Below are 26,561 nucleotides of genomic sequence, written 5' to 3' on the forward strand. Positions count from 1 at the left end.
GGACAAATGTATTTTATTGTTTTGGCAGCAAACAAATATACAACAGAAAAGGTATTCAGAAAATTAACAAAACAAAATTAAGAAATCAGCAGATATCAATACATTTTCTATTTACAATGAAATACAAAGGTTAAATTAATAAACAATACATGCAGTGTATATAGCACAGGTGTCAAACATTTAAATATAGTCTTATATATTACTGAGAGCCACAGGTCTGCACAGTAAGGCTGCGGTCACACTAACGTTTGAGCATGCAAAATTCTGTCGTACGAAACTGCGAAAAGGAGTGGGATTAAACAAAATGATTAGAGCTTGAAAAAGCTAGTGAGTGGTCCATAGTTTAAATTTCTGTCCAGAGAGGTCATGTTTTGATCTTTGATTGGTCTAAAGCAATCACATAATTTGATTTCGCAGGTCAGAGTTCCCCAAGCTTGAACTTTCCAATGCTGCGAAATGTAAAACTTGTCGCATAAGCTTGCATTCCAGGTCTGCAGCATTCATATGCATATGAATGGAAGTCTATAGGGAGAATAGTGCAGTGTGACTGGGACTTTAAGCTGTAACTCTATTTAAACACACCTGATCAAACTAATTAAGGCTTGTTAGAAATCTACTGGTAATATTGAAGCAGGGTGGGTACTAAACTCTGCTGTGCCTCAGTCCTCCAGGAACTAAGTTTGACCCCCATGTTATATAGCATACTTTTAAAACAACTGCCAAAATTTATCACAATCACATATCCAATAAAAAAAAAATAAATGAATTAATTAATTAACAAACTCAATCTAAAGTAGAAAATATAAAAAAACTGGTCAACACTGATCCACATATTGCTCCAAACCTGTAGGAGTAATAAAAAACAAAACAAATAATTTATGCATACTAATAAGAAAGTCTTTATGCTATATTCCACTTTTACCTACTTCATGTGAAGTTTTTCAGTCTTTTAAGTTTTCCAGTGAACTTCATTCAGCCACTGCAAAAATGTATGTAAGTGCTGTTTAAGGGGGAGAATTTTTAAACACATTCTTAGTTATTTAGCAAGACACTATTATTCAACTTCCATTGCAATTGAAAGGTTTAACTAGGTTCATTAGGAAAAGTAAACAAATTTGTTAGAAATACTGTGACATTTTTTGCAATGTTAAACATCACTTGGGATATATTTGAAAAAGAAATTAAATTTCAAAGAAGACGGAATAATTTTGTCTTTAAATGTACGTAATTTATATATAATACTTACCTTTGAATAAGCTCTTCTGTGGCATTACTTGACTCCTGATCTAGAAGGTTAAAACATAAAAGAAACAAAACACACACACACACACACACAAAGTTTATACTATAAATCATCTTTACACATTCAGCAATTCTACAGCACACAGTACAGTCGCTCAACAAATGCGAGTAAAACACAAAGAACTGTCTTTTTGGTTTCTAATACTCATATTTCAAACCAGGGAGAACAAGCAAACGCCACACAGAAATGCCAACTGACCCAACCAGGGATCAAACCTTCCTGCTGTGAGGCGATCGTGCTACCCACTGCGCCACCGTGTCCCCCCTTCATTTTCATTATAATTTATATATTTTATTTTATGATTGAGTAATTTTCAATAATAAATATGAGTAAATTGTAATTGTTAAATTTTAAAAGCACCATATTCTAAAATCATATTATCTACTACCACGGAAAAATTCTGTAATTTTCACATGATTTATTGAAGTAGGCCTACTACTTTTTGCAAAATAAAAAAAAAGTCTTGAATACTATTTAAAATAACATTCTATTACAAAATAGTCACTTTACATTTTACACAACATTTAAGTAAAAATATATACCTCCTCCGTTAAAAAAAAAAGCTCAAAAAGCTTATGAACTATGAAGTACTACACACTCCAATCCGGTAGGTGGCCAGCCGCCATAAAGCATCTGTAGAAGGAGAAGTGTGATTGGGGCAGAGCAAAGACAGAATCAGTAGGTGGCGATATGCACAAAAAATGCAATTCGCCAAAAAACTAAGAAGAAGAAGAAGCAGCAGCTACAGCTACAGCTACATTCTTCTGTGTTTGAACCGATAGGATTTCACTGTAACGCTACCTAATAAAGTTGTTTAAACTGAACACATTCAATCAAGAAGGATATAGTGAGTACTAGTGTTTGCAAAACAGTTTCGTTTTAGTGTTGCCCTAATTAAATCGTAAACTAACAGACATGCTTGTAAAGGTGGTTCATTGCAGTACTGTTTATCAGTTTACCTTTGTTTTTACAGTGATTACAGGATAAATAATAACATTAATAACAATAATACAAAAACAAAGAAACAAATAACGTTACATCAGAGGAGGGCAGAATATACATTAGTCAGTGTTCCACGGGTCATGGAGTTTCTGAAATGTTATCGAATTTTTCAGGGTCAGGGATTTTTTTTTTTTTTTGTATAGTTGTGGAATTTTACAGTTGGTTTAAAGTGGGATCGCTGCTTGATATTGGTTTATGGCATAGACATAAAGCCATTTTTTTTTTTTATCCATTCAGCCTATTTCTTGTTCTGGCAGGGTCATGTTGTTGACTTTAAGTATCCTTTAGGATATTATAGTTATTTATTTATTTATATTTACATATTTGCAGTACTTTATTTTTAATGTTTATATAAAATTAATGCCTCAGCTTAGTTTTTAGTGATCATTATGCATTCTGCTTATTTTTCAGTGTATTGTTTACGGGTGCTTTATATAAGTTTTTGATTCTTCTAACGGTTGAAGCAAAACTGCAGAGCTGCGGCCCATTAGGAACTGAGTTTAAGGCCTGTGTTCCACAGCATAAAAAATACTATAATATGTTTGCAGATATTTAAGAAACATGCTACATTCTTGTTTATCTGAAAAAAAACAATGCTAAATTCAATTATTCTGCTTTGAAAATGTGCGTTACGTGTCAGAACGGCTGTCTTTGTTTTGATACTTTTAACCTGCCTACTGACACATTAGCCAATTATTTTTCAGCACCCCAGGTTGCCTTGGTGAAAAACTGCTTATTTATATTTATTAAAGCATGCATCCTTGACCGAAATGCGACCTCCAGTGTACAGTAGCAGACTCCAAAATGAGACGCAGATTCAGAGTTCTACATGAGGTGGTTATTAGTTAGTAGAGCTGCACACTTAATCGAAAAAGACTGCAATCTCGATTCGACCCCCTAGATGATCTTAATCCAGCATTTCTACGATTCTGCCAATCATAATTTCAAGTTTAGGAGAGAAGAAAAGGCAGCTGCACGAGTCTTCTCATTGTTTCACATACATTGCTCAGCGACATGGACACCTGCAAATGATGTTGAAAGAGTCACATACTGTATTAAAAGGTATAAGTCATTAAAAATATTATTTTTGTCTTCATATAATGCTGTATTCGCGGCCGAGAAATCACACGTGATGTGAGCTGCACCCTACTTAATGATAAACGTGCATGCATCTACTTTAGTAAACAGAACCAGCATAGGCTGTAAGTAACAGGTAATAAAGTTGTAAATAATATTCAGTTTGTGGCACAGAGTGAGAGCCGCATGCGAAGTATGAACAGCACTTAGCAGTGAAAAAGACCCGAAAACATACACATCAATTAAATAATCATATCGCGTTTTTTTTCTTTTATAGCGAACACACAGTTGTGCATGAAAATAAATGTTTACAGTGTCAGTATAACTACCCTAGCCCATATAATGTTGATTTTACCAGTGAATTAAATGGTCTATTAATGTTGTCAATGATAGGTTGCAAGCATAGGCCCATATCTCAAACATAATTCAACATCAGAATTATTATGTTTAATAAAATTATTTATAGAAACCAGTAGACCACGTATTATTATTTATTGTTGTTTTACCATATTTTTCAGAAAAAACAATAATTGCGACTCATATTTTTTTACATCTACAGAATCGTGAGAAAATCGTGATCTTTATTTTAAGCAAAAAATTGCAATTCTCATTTTAGCCAGAATTGTGCAGCTCTATTAGCAAATAATATAAATATTATGAACGTAAACATTAGATGAGCAGGTTACATTGTAACCCTGTGTCCTAACAAAATGCTACGTGATAAGATTTGCAGTAATAAGCAATTTGGCTTTTTGCACCAGACCCAACTTGACAGAAAATCAAATGCAGCCATTCAAAAGCACAGATGCACAAAATGGTAAGGTTTATGATCTAATTAATACAAATTTAACATTCAACATTATTAAATGTGCATGCTAAATCACTAAGATGTGTTGGTTTGCAGAGTTATAGTTCTAAAGTTCAATTTCAAGTTCTAATGTTTATTTTATTTTCAAGATCTGTGATAAACTATCTGCTGGTGCTTTAAGTAGTATGGCGTTAAATATCATTTAAAATGGCATTCAAACTATTATTGTTAGATATGAGGTGTACCTGAGTTGATGATTGTCATAGTTCTGTTGTTCAGCTCCAAGTAATAGAAGCTATTTCGAAAATATAAATTTCAGGTGTTGATAAGGACAAAAACCCCTTTTAGTATGGAAAATATTCAGTCTTATCATGTGCCATTGTGTTTATTCAGAACCTGATTTAAATGTCAAATTCCATTCAATTAATTATGCTATGCTAAGCTAAGCTAAAAACAGTATTACATGACAGACCTCACACTGACGGCTGAAGGGCTGGGAGCTTTGGCCACTTTGAATGGTCAAGGACAACCCACTGTGTTATATGACTGAGAGGTTAACCAACCAATAATGTTTTTTTTGCCATATTTGTGGGCATCATGCAGATTGAGATTAGAGATGATTGAGTAAAGGTTTTCTATTCTATAAAACCAAGTCTTTGTTGTATTTGTAGGAGTCCATAAATAAAAAAGTTACTATTCTGATAGATGTCTTTCTTTTATATTTAGAAGATACCTAGATAACTTCTGGCCTTACATATTCTAATTAAGGTGAAATTTGTGGTTGAGTACTGTCCTGTTTTTCAGCTTTTTCTTTTTTTTCTTCTTTTGATTCGTAAACTTATAAGTCTATGTCTAACCTTCTTTTTCAGAGATTTCAAAAAATTCTGTTACCCTCCAAGTTAGTGTACCACAATTGTCACACATGTTGGTAAGAAGATTGCAGTTTCTAAAGACTCTCTCCACCTGCTCTATTGAAGCTTCTAATATACACACTCAACATTATGATGTAATTGTGGTTGGCGGTGGTCACGCGGGCTCTGAAGCAGTGGCTGCTGCCAGCAGAATTGGAGCAAAGACACTTCTCATCACACAGAAAATCCAGACTATTGGTCAGTCACAGGTTTGTTGCATTTTATTAAGATGTTGGTCAGAATAATGATTTTTTTTTCTTTTTGTCTTGTAGGGGCACTCTCGTGTAACCCATCACTCGGGGGTGTCGGGAAGGGTCATTTAGTAAGGGAGATTGACGCTCTTGATGGTGTGATGGGACGGGCTGGAGATTGGGCTGGAATTCATTTTTCCATTCTCAACCGCAGCAAGGGACCAGCAGTCTGGGGCCTCAGAGCCCAACTGGACCGTCAGCGATATAAAGACTTTATGCAGGTTTTATGCAAATTTTTTCTGATGTGTACCACTAGCCGCATTTCCACTATCGGGCCAGTGCGAGCCAGGGCTTTTATCGGGCCAGGCCGGGCCAATCACCAGGGAAGTTGAGCAGTGAGGCCGAAATCATGTCGCGTTTCCACTGTCGGGCTAGTAGCTTGCAGCGCGTCACGCAAACCCCGCCCCCAGAACATCCCCCGAATCGATTGTCACTCAATCCGCCCACTCTAGCGGGAATCAGGCAGATAAAGCACACCACATCATCACGAAACTATTAAAATTAGGACAACCAAAACAATCAAATGACACGTTACTGTACAGCAGTACAATATATGTCTATACGCACATACCTGTGTGTTCTCATTTATCATATTAATTTACTTGCTGACTGACTGTTTGCACCGAAATCCAGTGGTCTTGCCACTAATGGAGGGACCCAGCGCCGGGAGCGCACACATCCATAATATAGAACCACATATATAAAATTCTCCGTTAATAACTCGATATAAAATGTATTTTATAACATCCTCAGTTAGACAGACGCTGTCCAACATTCATCCCAAATGCTCCGGAGAGAACTGAAACATGAACTTTTCCCTATAGGCTTTAAGACACTTAATAGGTGATTCCCTTTATTTAAAGATGTTGCTTATTATACCTTAAGTAAAGGAAAGTGTTAAGTGTTTCAGCACATAAGAGCAGCACGTAATAAAATAAAGCCTATATTTCGTTGCACTCAGCAGCTGTGCACTAATAAAGTTCTTCATGTATTTAAAATTTCCTTTTTTATATTTACCACGTCATATAAAAACATACACATTTGTTTGTGGACACAGAACACATTTTGAACTTGCAGTTTTCCCTAATGCGTCTGTAAAGTGCTGCGCAGCTGCAGACAGAAAAAAAGGTTGTCTAGTTTTTGCTTTCACTCACCCTGAAAATGCTCTGTTTGCAAGATTTGATTAATATCATCGTATCCAAATACTTTATAAATAATATGTAAAACATTCTCCGGTGTTTATTGTTTTTAGAAAATATCTAAAATCTTTTTTTTTCAGAGAGGCTTTTGAAAAATGAAAGTTTATGGCTTTAAAACAGTTTGATATAGTACCTAATTGTTATAGCTAGCTTTTGTTAGTTTTAAATTGGTTTATTTATTTAATATGATTTTATTATATCTGATATTTGTAATTTTTTAAAATTATTTCAATATAGCTTAGGCTATTTTATCTAGATATGACACTGTTGTTTTGAGCCTACAAAAGTGGACACAAAATTTGTAAAGTTTATTGTCTTTCTTTTGTATTCATATAATGTATTATCTCCAAAATAAATAAAAACAATAAAAAAGAAAAGAAAACAGCCGCTCGCGGCATCAACAGAGCTATGAAGGGAGCACTCTTTTCCTCTGTCTCACATTCACGCACAGACATCTAAACGCACACAAACACACCTTTTAAACTTGACAAAAACTCTAGAAAACCTTTACTGTCTGCTGTGTCTTTAATATGGTGTAAATATTATGCGTTATTGAAACATCAAGGAGGATGTAGCAAAGAAACGTCACTTATAAATTAAAACTACTTTATTATTTTATGCAACAGCCTTACATTTAAAAGAAAAAACATAAGGCCGATCATACACAAAAAGACCCCAGCCTATAATTTGTTCCAGATGTTTTCTTTCCCTTATTTATTTGTTATGTGTTTCGCGCATGTACTCATGTGCGATCGGAAACTGTGCCCGCCTCTCCTTTCAATTCGCCCCGAAGCCCCAGCTGGCCCTCTTTGGCCCAAGGTATTCGGCGGGCCGAAAAAGGCTGGCTGCTAGCCCCAAGAAAGCCCTGATTTGGCCCTATTAGGCCCGGAAGTGACAGTGGAAACGCGACTGGCCTTGGCTCGCCCTGGCTCGCTCGCTTTAGGCGCGATTGTGGAAGCGCGGCTACTAAAGTACATCGTCATTACTGTATTTTTCATGTATTCATTGAAAGTTCATTCAAACAAATTTATTAATTGTTAAAAAAATTACAAAAGTTTTGTTAAAGAGTTAGTTCACCCAAAAATGTAAATTTCTTACATTTTTTTACTCTAGTGGTTTTTAAATCCGGTCCTCGGCCCTGCACGTTTGTATGTCTTCCTTACTTAACACACCTGATTCAGATCATCAGCTTGTTAACGGAGAGCTCCATGAACTTGTGTGTTAAATAAAAGAGACATACAAAATGTGGGGGACCTGAGGACCAGAATTAGTTTTTTTTTCATAAAAAAATAACTACCCCTTTAAAGTAATATATAGAAATTGCCTTCATTCAAATCTTTTTTGGAGACACAATCTCATTATATAACTCAATTAATTTTTTCCCTATAAAAATATTGAATTACTGAAAAAACATTATATATACAGGTATCTAGTAAAGGCTACAAAAAAGCTAGATAACTAAGTTTATTATATGCATTCACAATATATTGGTTATTCTTACTAATATACACGAAAACAAACCTCAGAGGATTTTAAATGTAAAACTTTGCATTTTAGTAAAAAAAAAAAAATAAATTAAGGCAATTCTATTCTCTACCAAATACAAGTGTAATATGTTCAACATAAGGGGCCCTATCATACACCCGGCGCAAGGCGTGGGCTAATGTTATATGCTAGTTTCAGCTTGACGCAAGTGTCGTTTTGCTGTTTTGCACCATGTTGTTTAAATAGCAAATGCATTTGCGCTCATATGTTCGCCCATAGGCGTTCTGGTCTAAAAAGGAAGGCGTTCTGAGGCACACTGCTGGCGCATTGCTGTATTGAGAGACTATAATAGATTTTTCATTAGACCAAAACAAACCCGGTCTAATCTCCAGCGCAGAGTTTCGCCTCGCTTACACACTGCTTAATAGTCTACACACAAGATGTAGAGCATTACGCAAATATCTTTACATATGAAAAAATTTAAATATTAAGGATATATATATCTGCTTTTATGCCTTCTTCATCTCGGGAGACTTTTTCAATTCATAACAATTTGCGTTTGTATAATGTTATTATTATTAGTAGTATTATTTCTTATATCCATATTTATATTTGTTTTATTAAAAACAAGCTTAGATTTGCCCACCTGCAGGTTTTAGACCATATGGGGAACAGCATGCGTTTTAGGATATAACTCAAGTGTTTGAACACACTTCGTTATTATTGTTCATTTATTTGTATGCTGGAAATTAGAACTGAATTTAGAAATAGTTTTGAAACAAATATTTGCGCTTAACAAACAAAATTAATTATTTATAGGCTAATTGATGTCTGTACGTAAAGGTTTCCCTATCCACGAGAGCAAAAGTAAAAGTAGAGTTCACTAAATTTATCTCTCATTCTTGCGCAATAGATGCTCTGTTTAACTGTTTTCTGTTAAAAAAAACTGTTAACTGTTTGCTTGTGAAATGCTCAGTGTTTCCACTTACACTTACTTTACGTCATGTAAATAGCAAATGTGCTTAAGGTGCGACGCAAGGCTCTAGAAGGGAATGGGAGATAAGACTCTGATTGCTTTATTCTCAAAACACACCTATAACTATAAGAAAATAAACTCACCCCTTTTAGACCATTTCTCCAGTTTAATATAAGTCAGAATATTTAAATGATTTTTTAAAATTATCATTACCAAAACCAGTATTTTTTTGCATTTAGAATTGTTGGATTTATAATTTTTTATGAAAGTATACTTTTCTTAAGTCTACATATTTGCAGTGAATAAAAATGAACTAATCCATCATAGTTTCTCTATTATTAGCAAAACATAATAAGGTACCTCGTCCGAAGCTAATGTCAGGTTAATGTGGAATTGCGTTGGCACGATTCAGCAATGCTGAATCAGCATCAGGTCATCTGCTGAATAGAGTACTCTGACTTGTTGTTCGGCACCGTATTAAAGCACAAGTGAAATGATGTAGCAAGTAAACAAATCAAGTCTAGAATGAACACAAAAAGGCCAACTGTAATTTCTCGCTACATTTCTCAAATATTTGCAAACTATATGAATTATTAGAATTTCAGGCACAATCGTTGGAGCGGATCTCTACGTGGTGAGTGATAAACATACTAAACATTGCTTTTTGTAAGCATGTGTTAAAAAAGTTTAGTTTTTGATTGCGAATGAGAAAACAGATTATTGCCCCACAAGGTTGACATTGTTGTTTCTGTTGACTGTCATTCATTTTGTGTATTCACGAGCAGCTTTTTCATCCTGATGAGACCAGATGTAAGCCAATGCAAGGCGATAACACAGTTGGGTTTTGTTGGCACAAGTTGTTTGTTTGAATGGAGAGTGCAATATGTGTCTGTGTGAGACGACATGTCTTTTTCGCACGCACAGGTGACAGTTTTCTCATTCCACAAACTGAAACAGGAAAATGTAATGTGCACAAACAAAGCAGAAACAGAGGAGCTTTTACTACCATTATCATAGTAATTGCCACTCACCAAGGAGGGATTCGCTAGTGCAAATCTAATATTCTATATCATTTGCCAATATTTGAGAAATATAGCAAAATTACAGTCCATCTTTACTTGAATTGCTTACTTATATCACTTAAGTTTTTGTTCTCTTACTGATTTATTGCTGAATAACAAATCAGAGTATTCGCTTCAGCTGACACCAATTCTACATGCTGAATCAGGCCAATTCAATCTGATGTTAATCTGGCGAGAGGCGACATGTTTAACACTAACGCCCCATTCACACGGGGCTTCAGCGTAAACGCTTTTCATTCACTTTGAATGGGTGACGTCAGGTGTTGCCGAACTGCATTGTGGATCCATTGGCGCCGCTTCAGAGGCGTTGCTCGCTGCAAAAGTTGGGACTAGCTCAACTTTTCAAGCGCCGACGGAAGCTTCAGCCAATCAGATCGCTGTATGCAAATACACCAGCTAAACAGTGGCCTATTGCTGACTGAATTTCATTGAATGACGCTTCTATGACGATCGCTTCAGCCCCAACTTCAGACACGCCTTCAGTCAAACGTTGACGCTGAAGCTCCGTGTGAATGGGACGTAAACCACTTAGTCGTACAGACACTGACTGATGGCCGAAGGAGGCCAACAAAGTACACTTAAAATCTTTACAGAAATAATAAACCTTATTTCTAAAACATACAGGGAGTGCAGAATTATTAGGCAAGTTGTATTTTTGAGGAATCATTTTATTATTAAACAACAACCATGTTCTCAATGAAGCCAAAAAACTCATTAATATCAAAGCTGAATATTTTTGGAAGTAGTTTTTAGTTTGTTTTTAGTTTTAGCTATTTTAGGGGGATATCTGTGTGTGCAGGTGACTATAACTGTGCATAATTATTAGGCAACTTAACAAAAAACAAATATATACCCATTTCAATTATATATTTTTACCAGTGAAACCAATATAACATCTCCACATTCACAAATATACATTTCTGACATTCAAAAACAAAACAAAAACTAATCAGTGACCAATATAGCCACCTTTCTTTGCAAGGACACTCAAAAGCCGAGAGGGTGCTCACTGCAGAGCCATTTGAGGAGAGCTGAGCTCCAGCGAGTGGGAGCATGAGCTGTCGCTCCTCCTCCTGTAAGCTGTTTTAATGCGTACATCAACTCCACCCCTAACCCTACCCCCAGTGACATCACTCGTAGAAGAAGTGCAAAAAAGGTGGAGCTCAAGCTTAAGCTCCCCCTCGCTGGAGCTCAACTCTCCTCAAATGGCTCTGCAGCGAGCACCACTTGCAAAAGCCTGCCATCCATGGATTCTGTCAGCGTGCTGATCTGTTCACCATCAACATTGCGTGCAGCAACAACCACAGCCTCCCAGACACTGTTTGGAGAGGTGTACTGTTTTCCCTCTTTGTAAATCTCACATTTGATGATGGACCACAGGTTCTCAATGGGGTTCAGATCAGGTGAACAAGGAGGCCATGTCATTAGTTTTTTTTCTTTTATACCCTTTCTCACCAGCCATGCTGTGGAGTACTTGGACGCGTGTAATGGAGCATTGTCCTGCATGAAAATCATGTTTTTCTTGAAGGATGCAGACTTCTTCCTGTACCACTGCTTGAAGAAGGTGTCTTCCAGAAACTGGCAGTAGGACTGGGAGTTGAGCTTGACTCCATCCTAAACCCGAAAAGGCCCCACAAGCTCATCTTTGATGATACCAGCCCAAACCAGTACTCCACCTCCATTTTGCTGGCGTCTGAGTTGGACTAGAGCTCTCTGCCTTTTACCAATCCAGCCACGGGCCCATCCATCTGGCCCATCAAGACTCACTCTCATTTCATCAGTCCATAAAACCTTAGAAAAATCAGTCTTGAGATATTTCTTGGCCCAGTCTTTTTAGCTTGTGTGTCTTGTTCCGTGATGGTTGTCTTTCAGCCTTTCTTACCTTGGCCATGTCTCTGAGTATTGCACATCTTGTGCTTTTGGGCACTCCAGGGATGTTGCAGCTCTGAAATATGGCCAAACTGGTGGCAAGTGGCATCTTGGCAGCTGCACGCTTGACTTTTCTCAGTTCATGGGCAGTTATTTTGCGCCTTGGTTTTTCCACACGCTTTTTGCGACCCTGTTGACTATTTTGAATGAAACGCTTGATTGTTCGATGATCACGCTTCAGAAGCTTTGCAATTTTAAAAATACTGCATCCCTCTGCAGGACATCTCACTATTTTTGACTTTTCTGAGCCTGTCTTTTCTCAAGTCCTTCTTTTGACCCGTTTTGCCAAAGGAAAGGAAGTTGCCTAATAATTATGCACACCTGATATAGGGTGTTGATGTCATTAGACCACACCCCTTCTCATTACAGAGGTGCACATCATCTAATATTCTTAATTGGTAGTAGGCTTTCGAGCCTATACAGCTTGGAGTAAGACAACATGCATAAAGAGGATGATGTGGTCAAAATACTCATTTGCCTAATAATTCTGCACTCCCTGTATGTATCATTACCACAACCATTGTGTGTTAATTTATTTAGAAATAATTTAGTTTGCCTGAACATTTTGAAAGTATATCAGGTTTTATTAAAATATATTTTCAAAAAACTAAATTAATTTAAATTAAAAAAACTGTTAATTAAAAAAAATGTATATTATTTCAGAATCTCAAGTAACATCTTATATTGGCCAAGTAATATGGGATCTACAGATCATTTATATATTTATAGGTTTCACAAGCTTGATTTCTTGTCTTTCAGTCAGAGCTTTTATCTACACCCTTAGTGACCATCCTAGAGGGTTCTGTTCAGGACCTTCTGTTGACTGAGGCTGATCCAGGGAAACCAGGAAAACATAAAGTTTATGGAATATGCCTGGGTGAGGTATATCATGTACTTAAAATACTGCCTAATAACAGTGAAGGATTCTTATTTTCCCTAAATGTTGTCTCTGGCAGCTAATGGAGGTGGTGAAATCCATTCCAGCTCTGTGGTTCTGACCACTGGCACCTTCCTGTCAGGTGCTCTCTTCATGGGCCAGAACACTACTCCAGGGGGCCGAATGGGGGATCCACCTTCCTGTGCGGGTCTTTCTCATAACTTAAAAAACGTTTTGGGGTTGAAGATTGGTAGGCTAAGGACTGGTACTCCTCCCCGTATTGTCAAGGATTCAATTGACTTCTCCCTCACCTCTGTTTGTTTGCCTGACTCAAGTCCTACTCCATTCAGCTTCATTAACAAACACACACACTGCACGGTATGAAATTTCTGTCTTATTGTGTATTTAGCTTTTCTTTTTTTATGGGAATACATCCTCTTTTAAAAAAAAAAACATTTGACAGATTTTTTTTTTTTTATAAAACATAGTGACCATATTTGAAAGTACTAAATAACAGTATTATTAATATAAATTAAAGGCAGTTTATTCAACAGTTTTGTGTGAGCAGCATCCTCAAATATGAATTATTCCCTTATATTCCTGTATTATGGCCATTTAAATGTTGATTAAATTGTAAAGCCAACAAGATTAAACTGCATACATATGGCAGTCTGTTAGCTATTATTTGGCTTTTTCTCTCTAGGTCTGTGGGGAAATTGCATTTTGAAAACACTGATTGGGCTAATAGCACCACAAGACAAAAACTCTTTTGGTGATTGTCCTCAGCTCTGAAAGGAGACAGAAAAGGAAATTATATGTTTCTTTGTTATTTCACTTATCATTTAAATCTTATAGACCTTTATCCCTTTAGTTGCTTACACAAAATATAATCTTCTGTATCTAAAATTAGTTATTGTCATTATAATTTGAATTAGTTGTTAATTCTTTATTTTTTGTTGGTTTTCTGTGTAGCCTAAAGAGCAACTTCCATGTTTTTTGACATACACCACTCCTGGTGTAGAAAAAGTGGTGAAAGAGAGCAGCCATCTCAACTCACACATACAGCAAGACATTAAAGGACCCAGGTATTATTTGTACATCCACAAGCACACTTTACATCGGCTCAAGGTCGATTCACTTGTTTGTATTTACCACCATTCAGAATTTATCTCTAGTAAATCTTTTCATGTCCTTACGGATTTGAGCTGAAACACTTAAGTTGTATGCAAGCTTTACCTTCCCCCAGTGTCTTATTAATAAGGACAAAATTGCAGTGGTCTAACCACCCAAAGACAGTTTGGTAGGACTGCAGGTTTTCACATTTGATTTTATATGTGTTTTTGTTGTTGTTCTGTAGTCTATTTTGCATGGTGTACTTTTTTGCATTATGTTAGAGAAGCTGAGTCTTACATATTTTCCCCTAGGTACTGCCCCTCCATTGAGTCAAAGGTGCTGCGGTTTCCAGGGCGACAGCATCAAGTATGGCTGGAACCAGAGGGTTTGACCTCCTCTCTCATGTACCCTCAGGGTTTGTCTATGACTATGCCACTGGAGATGCAGCTCCGACTCATCAGGGAGATCCCTGGGCTGCAGCATGCCAAAATTCAAACTCCAGGTATGTTTTTAGTCGATTAAAATGAGTTTGTACAGCAGTTTATTTACAATACACATTTTTTGGAAAATCATCAAATTTAAAAGTACATCAAATTGTGAAAAGTACAACTATCAGGCACATTATAAATGTGGTTATAAGTCAAGAATACAGAAAAAAATATTAAAAATAAAAGAACATACATATTTGATAAAAACAGAGTAAATAGTAGTAGAGGTAGTAAAAAAGCAAAAAGATATATACATATAGTAAATAAACAAAAATATAAATAATATGTCATATTATTCAATATATCATATTATTATTCAATATATAATTTCATTCATATATATCATATTATTCAATTTTATTAATAAAATAATAGTAGATCAGAATACACTGTACATTTAACAATCAACATTTTAGGATAAAACAACAGTAATAAAAAGCCAATAATAATCAGTATATTTACAATGATTTAATTACAATCATCTAAGGGAGGGTGTGTGTGTGTGTGTGTGTGTGTGTGTGTGTGTGTGTGTGTGTGTGTGTGTGTGTGTGTGTGTGTGTGTGTGTGTGTGTGTGCGCGTGTATGTGCGCGTGTGTGCGCGCGCGCTAATGTTTTTATTGGTCTGCTCTCTATTTTTGCAACATTAATGTATTGTGCTACTAGAACGATAGTCAGTTTTTTCCCCTAGTAAATATTGCAGTAGTGCTTTATGGTCTAACTCAGTGAATTGTGGGTAAATGCTCTGTAGTTTTTGGTAGTACATATCTCTGATGTGCTGATAGTTTGTGCAGCGAGTGAGGAAGTGCTCCTCTGTCTCCATCTCTGCCTGGGCACAGTGTGGGCAAATGCGGCTCTCTCAGGGTTGCCAGTTCTGTCTGTATTGGCTCGTTTCTACAATCAGACTATGAGCACTCAGTCTGTATTTGTTCATTGTTGTTCTTAATTTACTGTCCTTTACTGCACTCGGATATGTTGCTGTGGTATAATCTCTATTTAGGTCTAAATAACATTGAAGTTTACTTTGTTTTCCTGCTGCTTCATTCCAGTAAATCAAATGCTCTTGTTTTCATGCATTTATCATTTTATTTTCTGATTTTGAGGGCTTTAAAATGGTAAGAGTTGGGGTCACTGATTTTTATGTGTTTGACACCCACAGACATCATCACTAAATATAAATCATAGAGGGGCATGGCCTTATTTCAGTTGTCAAGTTTTGTAAAAATCTATCTACTGAATGAATCTATTTAAAAAAAAATGTTGGCTAAAACTATGCATTATAGGCCTAAATTATAAAGAGAACTAACAGATGAAGAGAGATCATGAAGCAATGTTGATCATTCTTTCCAGGTGTCAGTGCAGAAATGAACAAAACAGTATAGGCCTAATACAAAATATTATAAGAATAAACTATGGAAAAAAATATCAGATGGTAATTTCTGTCAATTTACCTAATGGATAAACAGCACTCTGTAATATTTCAGCATGAGTTCACTTTCGTATTGGACATGAAACCACATTTACATGTAGGAATGACATTCGTCCTACTTATAATTTTCTAGTCGTATATGGCTATTACACAACCATAATACACTATGATATAGCCTGGTTCATCAGTTCATTTGATTGTTTTGCTTTCAATTGACCTGTTCCAGAGTTCGTTTTAAATGATCTGAGGCCTCCTCATTTTGGCGATCTCGGACCGATTGATTTGGCGTGAATCCGAGCGCATTTGCGGGATTTACATATGCTAAATGAACTGCGCTAACTGGGCAATCATAACAGCTTCTGAAACAAACGTCCAGGTGTAAAAGCCCTGTCTACGGTCCCGAGCATCTTGCACGCTGGTCCCAGGCCATCAGGCAGTCCTTATTGTTGAGCCCTGATCATAAATGTCTGTCATATATTTGATGCAATTTTTAATATGTCATTATTTTAAAGATTATGTCTTTAAAGCATCGGATTTCTCCTCTGTTATGATGTTCTTTCATTTTCTCCATCTCACTAAAGGGCAAGTTTAGCCAAGGGACTGTTCAATAAGTAAAACTGGCCACAATTTAATTTGCTTGCGTCAAACTGGCAGGAAATATTTTTTTAATTATCTATAGAAAAATAATAAAATATATAAGTGCTGGTTATTTTATCAACAATGTAATTAAGTTATTTTTTCGGTCTGACAATATTTAATAGGATGAAACATATTTTAGTTGTATGCCTTATCCAGAATTTAAAAATACATATAAGAACATTTACTTTAATCAATACTATTGGAATGTGAAGAGACTTTCAACCAGCACAACAAAAAATGTTTCTGAAGACAATCACCTACTGCACCTTTAAATAATGCAGGCTGCAGTTTAAAGCAAGCATCAAGTGTTTATTGAGATTGTGTAGTTTGTTATAGTGTCTTTTAATTTTTTTTTCTCATAAGGCACTGCTTTCGAAAATGATGACATGAGACTCTGCTGGGGAGTTGAGCTGTGCTTGTAGATGGTCGAATTTTATCAAAACTTGTTTAGGGCTGTAGTTTCTTAGCATCTTCATAAGGGTGGCATCTGTTTTAAATGATGAAAGAGCTCTGTGGTGTTGCCTGTTTTCGATGGCACGATTCTTCGCAGTTTGCAGTGCACGTTGCTCTGTTTTGTGTCAGATTGCAAAAAAAAAAAAAAAAAGAAGTAGCTCCAGACTACTGAAGTTTACTGACATTTCTTATTAACAATGTCTGTGACAGTGGCCTTATTTTTTTAAACTTTTTTTCTTACTTTTCCGAGTGCAACACTGTATGGCTGTAAACTTGTACTACGTGCAGGCTGCAAAATGCCTGTGCAGCGTTACGCATAATGTAAATATCATCGAACACTTATTGAACTGTCATTATCGTTTTATCGAAAAAAAAATATATTGTTATAATTATTGTCATTGAATTATCGAATTATTATTATTCTTACTGATCAACAAAATTTCCACTTAAACCGAGAAAAAGGCACTTTAAATGAAGAAAATTGCTTTGTGAACGGCTTTAGTCCAGTTTTCAACTCAATTTTTACTGAAGTTTGGTTTAGTTTATTTCAATGTAGTTTAAATCTCACTCCTGAAAGTCCAAACACTGAAGAACAAATTGATGCACAGCTCCAAAAGTTCCAAACCAAGCAAGCCAGTGGCGAGGAACAATCGCAATGTACAATGTTAATATATTTGGTGGCGGTACCAAGATGGCAGCCTGAACGGATGCAATTTTAAGCACTTGCACCAAGTTTCTTCACAGACCTTGCTAATAAGCCAAAAGGTATTAATTTACTCAGCAAAACATTTGTTTATTACAGTTTGGTGATTTATTGATAACTGTTTATTATTATTATTATTATTATTATTATTATTATTATTATTATTATTTTTACTTAGACATGGTACATAAACAAAGACTTTCAAATTACTCAGATAAAGCTAAAAATGCTAGCCCTAGTGCAAGCACGGTCATTAGCATTAGCTGTGGGCATGAATACTGTGCATCTGGAAAGTATTTATAGCACTTCACTTTTTCCACATTTTTTATGTTACAGTCTTATTCCAAAGTAGATTAAATGCATTTATTTCCCATATTCTACACACAATCCCCTATAATGACGATGTGAAAAAAAGATTTTTTGAAATTGTTGCAAATTTATTAAAAAATAAAAAACCTGAAAAATCACATGTACATAAGTATTCATAGCCTTTACTGGGAAGCTCTATATTGAGCTCAGGTACATTGTTTCCACTGACCATTCTTGAGATGTTTCGGCAGCATAGTTGGAGTTCACCTGTAAATTTAGTTGATTGGACATGACTTGAAAAAGCATGCACCTGTCTATATAAGGTCCCAGGGTTGACAGTGCATATCAAGGGACAAACCAAACATGAAGACAGAGGAATTGTCTGTAGACCTCAGAGACAGAATGTCTAGAGGCACAAGCCTGGGGAAGGTTACAAATGTATGTTGCTCTGAAAGTTCCAATGAGCACAGTGGTCTTTGTCATCTGTAAGTGGAAGATGTTTGGAACCACCAGGACTCTTCTTATAGAGCTAAATGGCCATTTAAGCTGAGTGATCGGGGGAGAAGTCAGGGAGGTAATCAATAACCTGATGGTCACTCTGTCTGAGCTCCAGCGTTCTTCTGTGCAGAGAGGAGAACCTTAGCAATCCCCTAATCAGGTCTTTATGGTAGAGTGGCCATATGGAAGCCACTCCCCGCCCCTAGAATTTGCCAAAAGCCATCTGAAGGCCTCTCAGACCATAAGAAACAAGATTCTCTGGTCTGGTGAGACTAAAGCTTAACTCTTCGGAGTGAATGCCAGGTGTTATGTTGGAGAAAACCAGGCATCGTTTATCACCAGGCTGATACCATCCATACAGTGAAGCATGGTGGTAGCAGCATCATGCTGTGGGGATGTTTTTCAGTGGCAGGATCATCTTCAGACAGGAAAATGACCCAAAGCACGCCGCCAAAATATCAATGAAGTGGCTTCAAAACTACTCTGTGTATGTCCTTGATTGGATTGTCCAGACCTAAATCCTATTAAACATCGCTGGAGAGATCTGTAAATGGCTGGACACTGTCGCTTCCCATCCAACCTGATAGAGCTTGAGAGGTACTGCAAAATGGAATGGGCAAAATTTCTCAAAGACAGTTGTCCCAAGCTTGTGGCATCATATTTTAAAAAGACTTGAGGCTGTAATTGCTGCCAAATGTGCATCAACAAAGTATTGAATACTTATGTACATGTGATTTTTCAGGTTTTTTATTTTTAATAAATTTGCAACAATTTCAAAAAAAATCTTTTTTTTACCTTGTCATTATAGGGTATTATGTGTAGAATTTTGAGGAAACAAATGAATTTAGTCCATTTTGGAATAAGGCTGTATCAAGCAAAAATGTAGAAAAAGTGAATACTTGCTGGAAGCAATGTATATTACTTCTATAAACGAGGATTGTTTTAGCCTGGATGAAAAAAATTTCCCAGCTCTACCTTTTACTCCAAGCAAGTAACCAGTTGTCATGAAAAAGGCCAGTGATAATGCAAATGTTGATGTCTTGTCTCAGCTTAAAAAGATTACGCATCTGATTAACTGCCAAATTGACACGATTGAACAGAACATTTCTGCTTGAATAGAAAAGTGGATGCTGTGTTGTTTGAGTTAAATTCTGTGTCAGCGAAGGTGATGTGTCTGGAGTAACGTGTGTATCAAGTTGAACAACAGATCTTCCAGATCCAAAGAAGAAATGACGATCTGGAAACCTACATGAGACAGAGACACCTTATGGAAGGGGGCAAGAAATTCTCATCTGCGTGACCATGGTCTACAGTTTAGGGAGGACTTCTTGAAAGGAGATTGTGAATAAAAAATTAAGTGATGGCGGATGTTTCATGAGGCTTGAATAGCATAGAACACAGCCTATTTTGGCTGCATTTACACAACAGATCTTGATGATAAATTCTGATTTTGTGACGGTATCTGATTTTTTTGATGACCTGCTTATACATCATCTTTTAAAAGTGACTCGTATCAGATCGTCTGCATTTACACAGCACAATGAACTGGAAGGCGCAATGACCTGGAAAAAAAAGAGCGGATGCTGACTAACAGCTGATAATTAAAGAGTGCTCTTTTCTCTATACCTGTATAATCTGTTCACAGCTTTTGACAAGCTGTTTTACTATAGTTTATGACAGAACTATTTTCATTTGTGCATCTTCTTTTGTTATATAGGCTTTTTTAAACCTTTAGGCATCTTAATGTAATGTCCATGGCGTGATTTATGCATGTGATGTATGCACTAGTTTATATTGGTTACATTGGTGGACATTGCGCTCTCTCACTCTAGTTAACATGCTTAAATATCTGTGCTACATGACAATATAAAAGCTTTTTAAGTCCTCGTGTATGATATTTAAAGTTTGGGATTAAAGTTGAAATGAAAATACTAATAGGTACCTATCCTCTTTTGCTAATTACCTAAACTTGGCTGAACAGAAACTAATTATCAACAATATTTGACATCAGGAGGAACATTTGTTCATAAAATGTAGGAACTTCAGTTGACACATTTTGCAGCATAATTAAAGTATTTATTCAATTTAAATTCAAATCCTAATAATTACATACACTCTCATACCTGAATTGAAATATAATCTAAATAGAAATATCCAACGACCTATGTATTGCATATTATAATCACTAGGTGTTAACACTCCCACTCTTAATAAAACTTCAATTTTGTTTTTTATACCTATTTCAGCTTTTTTCTTCTTTTCTCTGCAGATGTGCATCTGGTTTAATTTTAACCCTCACTGTACTGGTTAATTTTCTAATTCTAAATCCAAGTCCTGCAATGATAATAATTCTTTAAGTATTAACTGTACTTCTTTAAATCATTTTGAACTATTTGTTCATTTGAATGTTGCATTTATTTTTTTTCTCTAAATTTCTCTTGATTAATATTTACTTTCGAAGGCAACCCATCTACTTGATTGTATACACATCTTTCATGTAATTTTTGTAAGTTAACTGAAAAATCATTTAATCTTTTTGTTCTGTTTTGCTTTACTCTTTAGTCCTCAAATTTAGTTTCCAATTTTTTTACTTGTATGGATCTATGAAACAAAATCTATTACATTAAACCCCTTTTTTTCCCCAAATCATCTCTTATTACACTTAGAGCTTTTCACTAATGACCTATTTTCTTGTGCTGTTCTTTTTTCCTTTAATTTCTTCCTGATAATAATTTTCTAAGTCTAAATCTCTTTTAAAATTATAAATTTGCGTAGACAAATTCTTCTTTTTACTAGCCCTGCTTCAGAAATGTTTTAACTCAATCTATTTTCCATTATCAATTGTCTTAATTACATCTTCTATCTGCTTTAATTAATAGATATTATCTTTTTATTTCATAATCCTTATTTAATTCAAAATTCTTTTACTAAATGTAAAGTCCTATTTTATAAAATAACTTTCTAATTAATCAATTGACAGGAGTCTGATTTGAAACAAGAAAGGCTACACTTTTGTTTTAATTTGCAATATACTTGATTTGGATCATATGTCTACTGGGCTTTTGAGATTGAGTTTGCTAGGCCATAGCCAATCTCTCTCCCTCAAACCCCGAGGCAACTGTTCCATAGATGGTGCAGTCTTTGCATTGTTGTATTCAGGAATCCCCACATTTCCTGCTTATTTAAGGAGTTAGTGTTGAGCATTTCTCCTCCCTCTTGGTGCTGGCTTCTCTTTCACCCAGCTGATGTTGCTGGAAAGTTTAGCTTTTTGATCAGTTCATCAGTTTCTTGTTTCTCCTTCTTTAAGTGTCTCTTGAACATATGTCGATGGGTCAAGTCTCAGTAGCTCTCTGTATGCAGTGCCTGGCTTACTGCTTTAGTTCATGTAATAAGAGTCCACAGTCAACAAGTTGCTCCTTGTGTTTCTCAAAACACCTTATTCTATTTCCCAGTGCCTTCAGGGATGTCCGGCAGGCGAAAAGACTAGGACCCTTCAAAGTCTATCTCCGTGCCCCTTAATTTAATATAACAATTTGCTTAGTTAATAATCTAAGCATTTTTCCACTTTCCCATTTTTCCTTCATCAAATAAAGACTCCTCTCATCTATGTTCTTGTTTTTGCTGTCTAATAGTTAATTCTTCTTAATATTTATTACTAAGTCCACTGTATCTTTTTTAAATTTTCTGTTTCTTTAATTTTCTTCTAATTCCTTTCTTTAGCTTCAGCTTGTGTTTTTTTCCCCCTAATCTATTCTAGTGTTTTCTCACTAGTTGGCCTTTCTCTAACATTTTCTATATCTGTTTCAATCCTATAGTACATTTTCTCACTCTTTTTTACACACTCATCTCTTTAGTTTTAACCTTTCCCTACTTGCTTTTCATCCATTTTAAGTTCTTTTGCTACTTCCACAATTTCCCTCTGTATTGGTCATTGACCCATTGTCCTGTCTTTCTGTCTCTGTCTCTCTCTCTCTCTCCCCCCCCCCTCCCTCTCACACACACACACAAACTGATTACATCAAATGTTCCTTCCTTTTGCCATTTGTCATTATTTTCTGTTATGTTCTCTCTTAGTTGACTATCTTGTATATATTTATATATATATATTTTTGTATAATTCTAATATTTCCTATCATGTGTTATTCCTCTCTGTTCCTAAATGTTTACTTTTTTAATTATTACTTTATTCTTAACACATAATCTTCTTCCAAATTGTATTTACTTTATCCTATTTATCTTATACTATTTTTAATATACACTTTTACATCTCACTAATACTAAATCAGATGCTATTCCCTAAATTAGATTATATTCTAAGAACTTAAATTATGATCTCTTTGTATGCACATGTCAACTTATGTTATATACTTCTCCTTAATTTAATATTTCTTTATGTCTTTTTATTTGAACTAAATTTATTTATTTCCTAAATATTATAATCTCTTCCTTAAACTATCAGTCTCTTCTATATTTTTCCAATATATATACATACCTCTTCTATATCACACAATATCTGCAGTCCATCTTAATATTATAATCTACAATGATGATTATTTTATTTCACTATTTATCACAAACACACTACTAAACACAAACACTTAACCACACTCTCACATTCTAGTCCTTCACATTTAGAGGAATCATTCACTCAACATTTGACCCTTTATATCTACAGGGCTCATTCAGTCATTCATTCCTCTCAGTGTAACACAGAGAGCGTCCGTCTCTGCCATGCTCTATTTAAGGGACGGTGCAGGAGGGCGGCTCTGCTTGTCCACTAATATGGAATTTTACACAACCATTCACACATACACAGACACACACAACACTAAAGCGATAACTACAGGAATTTCCTTGTGCACATCTCTATAATCCAATCTGTTTTTAATCTCTTAACTGTCACCACACATTCAGAACTCACTCTTGAAATCTAAATCTGTTCTATGTATATCATCATTAAATAACTTCCCAAATCTGAGTAACAGTTACTAGTTAACGTCTGTCGCTATCAAGGCCTCTTAACAAACAGACACAGATCATTTGCATGCAAACTATCTGGAATCTAAACCTCCCTTCATATTACTTTTATTTATTTTAATTTGGGGGAACAGTTGAAGTGTCTTTACCATCACAAGCAGGTCCTGGGAGACAAACCAAACTTTTTTTTACATGCAAAACTGCTTTTCTTAAGTGTTGTGGCCACGTTGTTTGCTTTGTCCCTCCAGCACAGCATGTGCAATTTTTATTCATTCTCTAATCAATTCATATTTTTATCTATATTTTATTCTCTTAATTATAATACTAACTTTCTCTCACACTACACCTCAGAAATTTCTCTCTAACACTTAACATCCTTAAGCACACACCCTACTCATGCTTTAAATTCAATTCTCTCATCACATGCATCCTCATTCACAAATCTCACAGTATATGCTTTCTTATTCAATCCTCTTTTCTAGGAATTGTAAGAAAAAATTTCCCCATTCACATTGGTCCAGACCACCACATAAAAACACAACATATAGACTAACAAGACTTACACAGGTCAGTTCACTGAGATCCAGCCCTCCTTATAGGTGCTTTTGGGATCAGATTAAAGGCCTCCTCCCAATTTCCCTGCCTCTATCGGGAGAGTCTTACTCAATCCACAGGCGAGTACAGAGACGCGGAGCGCTCCTTTGCTCTATCCACACCCACAAAAAGCAACCCCTAGTGCTGCCTTCGCGCGTTCTGCTCCCGCCTCTCGCGTAGCAATTCATGCATGTACCTTTCTTTCATACGCATATAATTTACAGCCATTTGTTAGTATATAATACAAAGCCATTAGTAAGTGCATAATACACAGCCATTTGTTAGTACAAGCACATACCTTGACAACCTGGAAGACCTCTTTTTCTTATAAATAGTTCACTTCACTATTCTTTTATTACTTTATCATTTACTTTATCATTCTTTTTAATAAATGTAGTCAACTCAAAGGTTCTTTTTAATGGTGAGGTATTTTTTAAAGTCAAGTTCTGGCGTCTGGTCCATGTCTGGTACACTCATCAGAGAACCAAAATAAAGCAAAAATTTGCTCACCTTTTTTAATCTGCGCGCTTTTTGGTCTCTGCGTGAGTGTCTGCCAAGGATCGGCCCACTGACACCTTCTTTGACCACCCTCAATCCAGCCCCACGATGAAGGCGCCAAATTATGTTGTGGAAAGTTGCGCTGGATCTCGACAAACATCTTCTAAGTTTCAAAAAAGAGGCTGAGGTCTTCAAAGTTGTCAAGTTGAAGCAGTTTATTGTTACAGCAGAGTTGGTCGATCAATCTCTCTCCTACAAATGTTCCAAAACCCACAGTTTATATACAGGCTTTTCCCATAGTCATCATGAAACAGTGGTGTAGCATGACCATCACCTTATTTCCAGGCTCCAATAGGATTCTAGCCTTTATATTGATGGCTGTATGTTTTTCTGTTTTTGCACATCTTAAAGGTCATATTTCAACACTTTTTAAATGATTCTCCCTATGCATGCTATTGCATTGCAGGTTGAGCAACTTCTGTGTGTTTTGCTCTGCATCACTTGAATGTATTTCTATATGTTTTAACAGTGTATTTTAATAGTGGCAGATTATACAGTGATTATATAGTGATTACATAATAAAAGTTCCTCTATAATTCTCCTGTAAAGTCTGTTCTGAAATGAAAGTGTCAGACTTGACGCCATTCACTACGGATTTTAATGATGCTAAGCAGAGCAGAATAGGCGCATGCATCTCTGGTAGAAAATCAGCCGCACAAAAAGTTTATAAACACCAAGCTTAGTTTCCTGCCGATTGGCTGGAATTATTTAGTAATCAGGAGAAAACCGATTCCATCCAAAGATAAATAATCTTGCAAATGTTTAGGTGTCACCCAGCCTGCAGCTCTATACAGAATCTCTATAGAATCTGTTAGAGAGGCGCTGCGTATGCTCACAAAGAAGCAATGCTCTTTGTTAAGTTCAATTCAATTCATCTTTATTTCTATAGCACTTTTACAATGTAGATTGTGTCAAAGCAGCTTAACATAGAAGTTCTTGTAAATTGAAACTGTGTCAGTCCAGTTTTCAGAGTTGAAGTTTAGTTCACTTCATTGTGGTTTAATTTTTACTGCTGAAAGTTCAAACACTGAAGAGCAAATCCATTGATGTTGACTCCACAAGTCCCACACCAAGCAAGCCTGTGGTGTGAACGGGACACAACAGTGAAAGGGGCCTTGCAGGTTCACTACCTGTTCAGAGGGTGTGGTAGGAACCATGGGTACATAGTAGGGATGTAACAATATTTTAAATACTGTCATACCGCAATAATAATTTTTTTCAATATTACGGTAGGCGCATGACTCAATAAAACTATATTTCTGAGAAAAGTTTGCTTAGGCGAATGAAGCGAACGGTAGGTAGCGGGAACTACAATTCCCATTAGCCTAGGCGTGGCCATCATCCTTTGCGGTCTGTTGTCACTAAAGATCCAGTAATGCGGAAATTGAGTATGTTGCTAGTAGCGGGGAAAAAAAAGAGCTGGAAATGATCGAACCTAAAGCGGGTTTTGAATCGGATGTGTGGAAGCATTTCGGTTTCTTTCTAAAAAGATACGAAAAAGGAGAAATGGTGACAGACAAAGAAAAAAACAATATGCAGGCATTGCCAGACTGTGGTGAAATATAAGTCGGGGAATACGACTAAAAACAGTCATGGGGACTGCAGAACACAGCACACTTGTTAGATTAATGCAGACATTGACTTGTACCGCAAAGAGACCTCTATCTTACTCATGGCTTGTCCTCTCAAGTGGTGGAAAGACAATGCACAACGTTTCCCACTGCTGTCAACCTTGGCTAAATCATATCTCTCTGTCCCAGAAACCTCAGTCCCAAATGAGAGGGTTTTTTTCTGTTGCAGGGGACATGCCCAGAGATCCCAGCTTTTACCAGATTATAGTTATATGATAATTTTCCTTAAAAAAACATCTCTATCTAAGTGAGTGAGTGATTAAATGTTGAAT

At 36.0% G+C, this 26,561-nt stretch overlaps 1 protein-coding gene and 1 long non-coding RNA gene across 13 annotated transcripts in view; one reads left to right on the forward strand and one right to left on the reverse strand.

The window, feature by feature from the left end:
* On the reverse strand, positions 1-24,852 carry LOC110440141 (uncharacterized). Of its 2 annotated transcripts, none has more exons than XR_012387890.1 (4): positions 24,611-24,852; positions 1,247-1,286; positions 927-979; positions 1-844 (listed from the first exon to the last, which is right to left on the reverse strand). It is a non-coding gene; the product is annotated as an uncharacterized lncRNA (long non-coding RNA). The 2 variants fall into 2 exon arrangements; XR_002459746.3 differs by having other exon boundaries at positions 927-1,000.
* The window catches only part of mto1 (mitochondrial tRNA translation optimization 1), a 98,835-nt gene that overhangs the window by 1,359 nt on the left and 70,915 nt on the right, over positions 1-26,561 (forward strand). For 2 of the 11 annotated variants that reach the window (XM_009306471.5, XM_009306472.5), the window contains exons 2-7: positions 5,060-5,299; positions 5,374-5,573; positions 12,783-12,900; positions 12,980-13,278; positions 13,873-13,985; positions 14,325-14,515. In XM_009306471.5, the coding sequence (XP_009304746.1) occupies positions 5,060-5,299; positions 5,374-5,573; positions 12,783-12,900; positions 12,980-13,278; positions 13,873-13,985; positions 14,325-14,515 (1,161 nt within the window). 11 annotated transcript variants of the gene reach the window in all.

This window comes from Danio rerio, chromosome 12, assembly GCF_049306965.1.
Source record: "Danio rerio strain Tuebingen ecotype United States chromosome 12, GRCz12tu, whole genome shotgun sequence".
In the NCBI taxonomy this organism is placed as follows: Eukaryota; Metazoa; Chordata; class Actinopteri; order Cypriniformes; family Danionidae; genus Danio; species Danio rerio.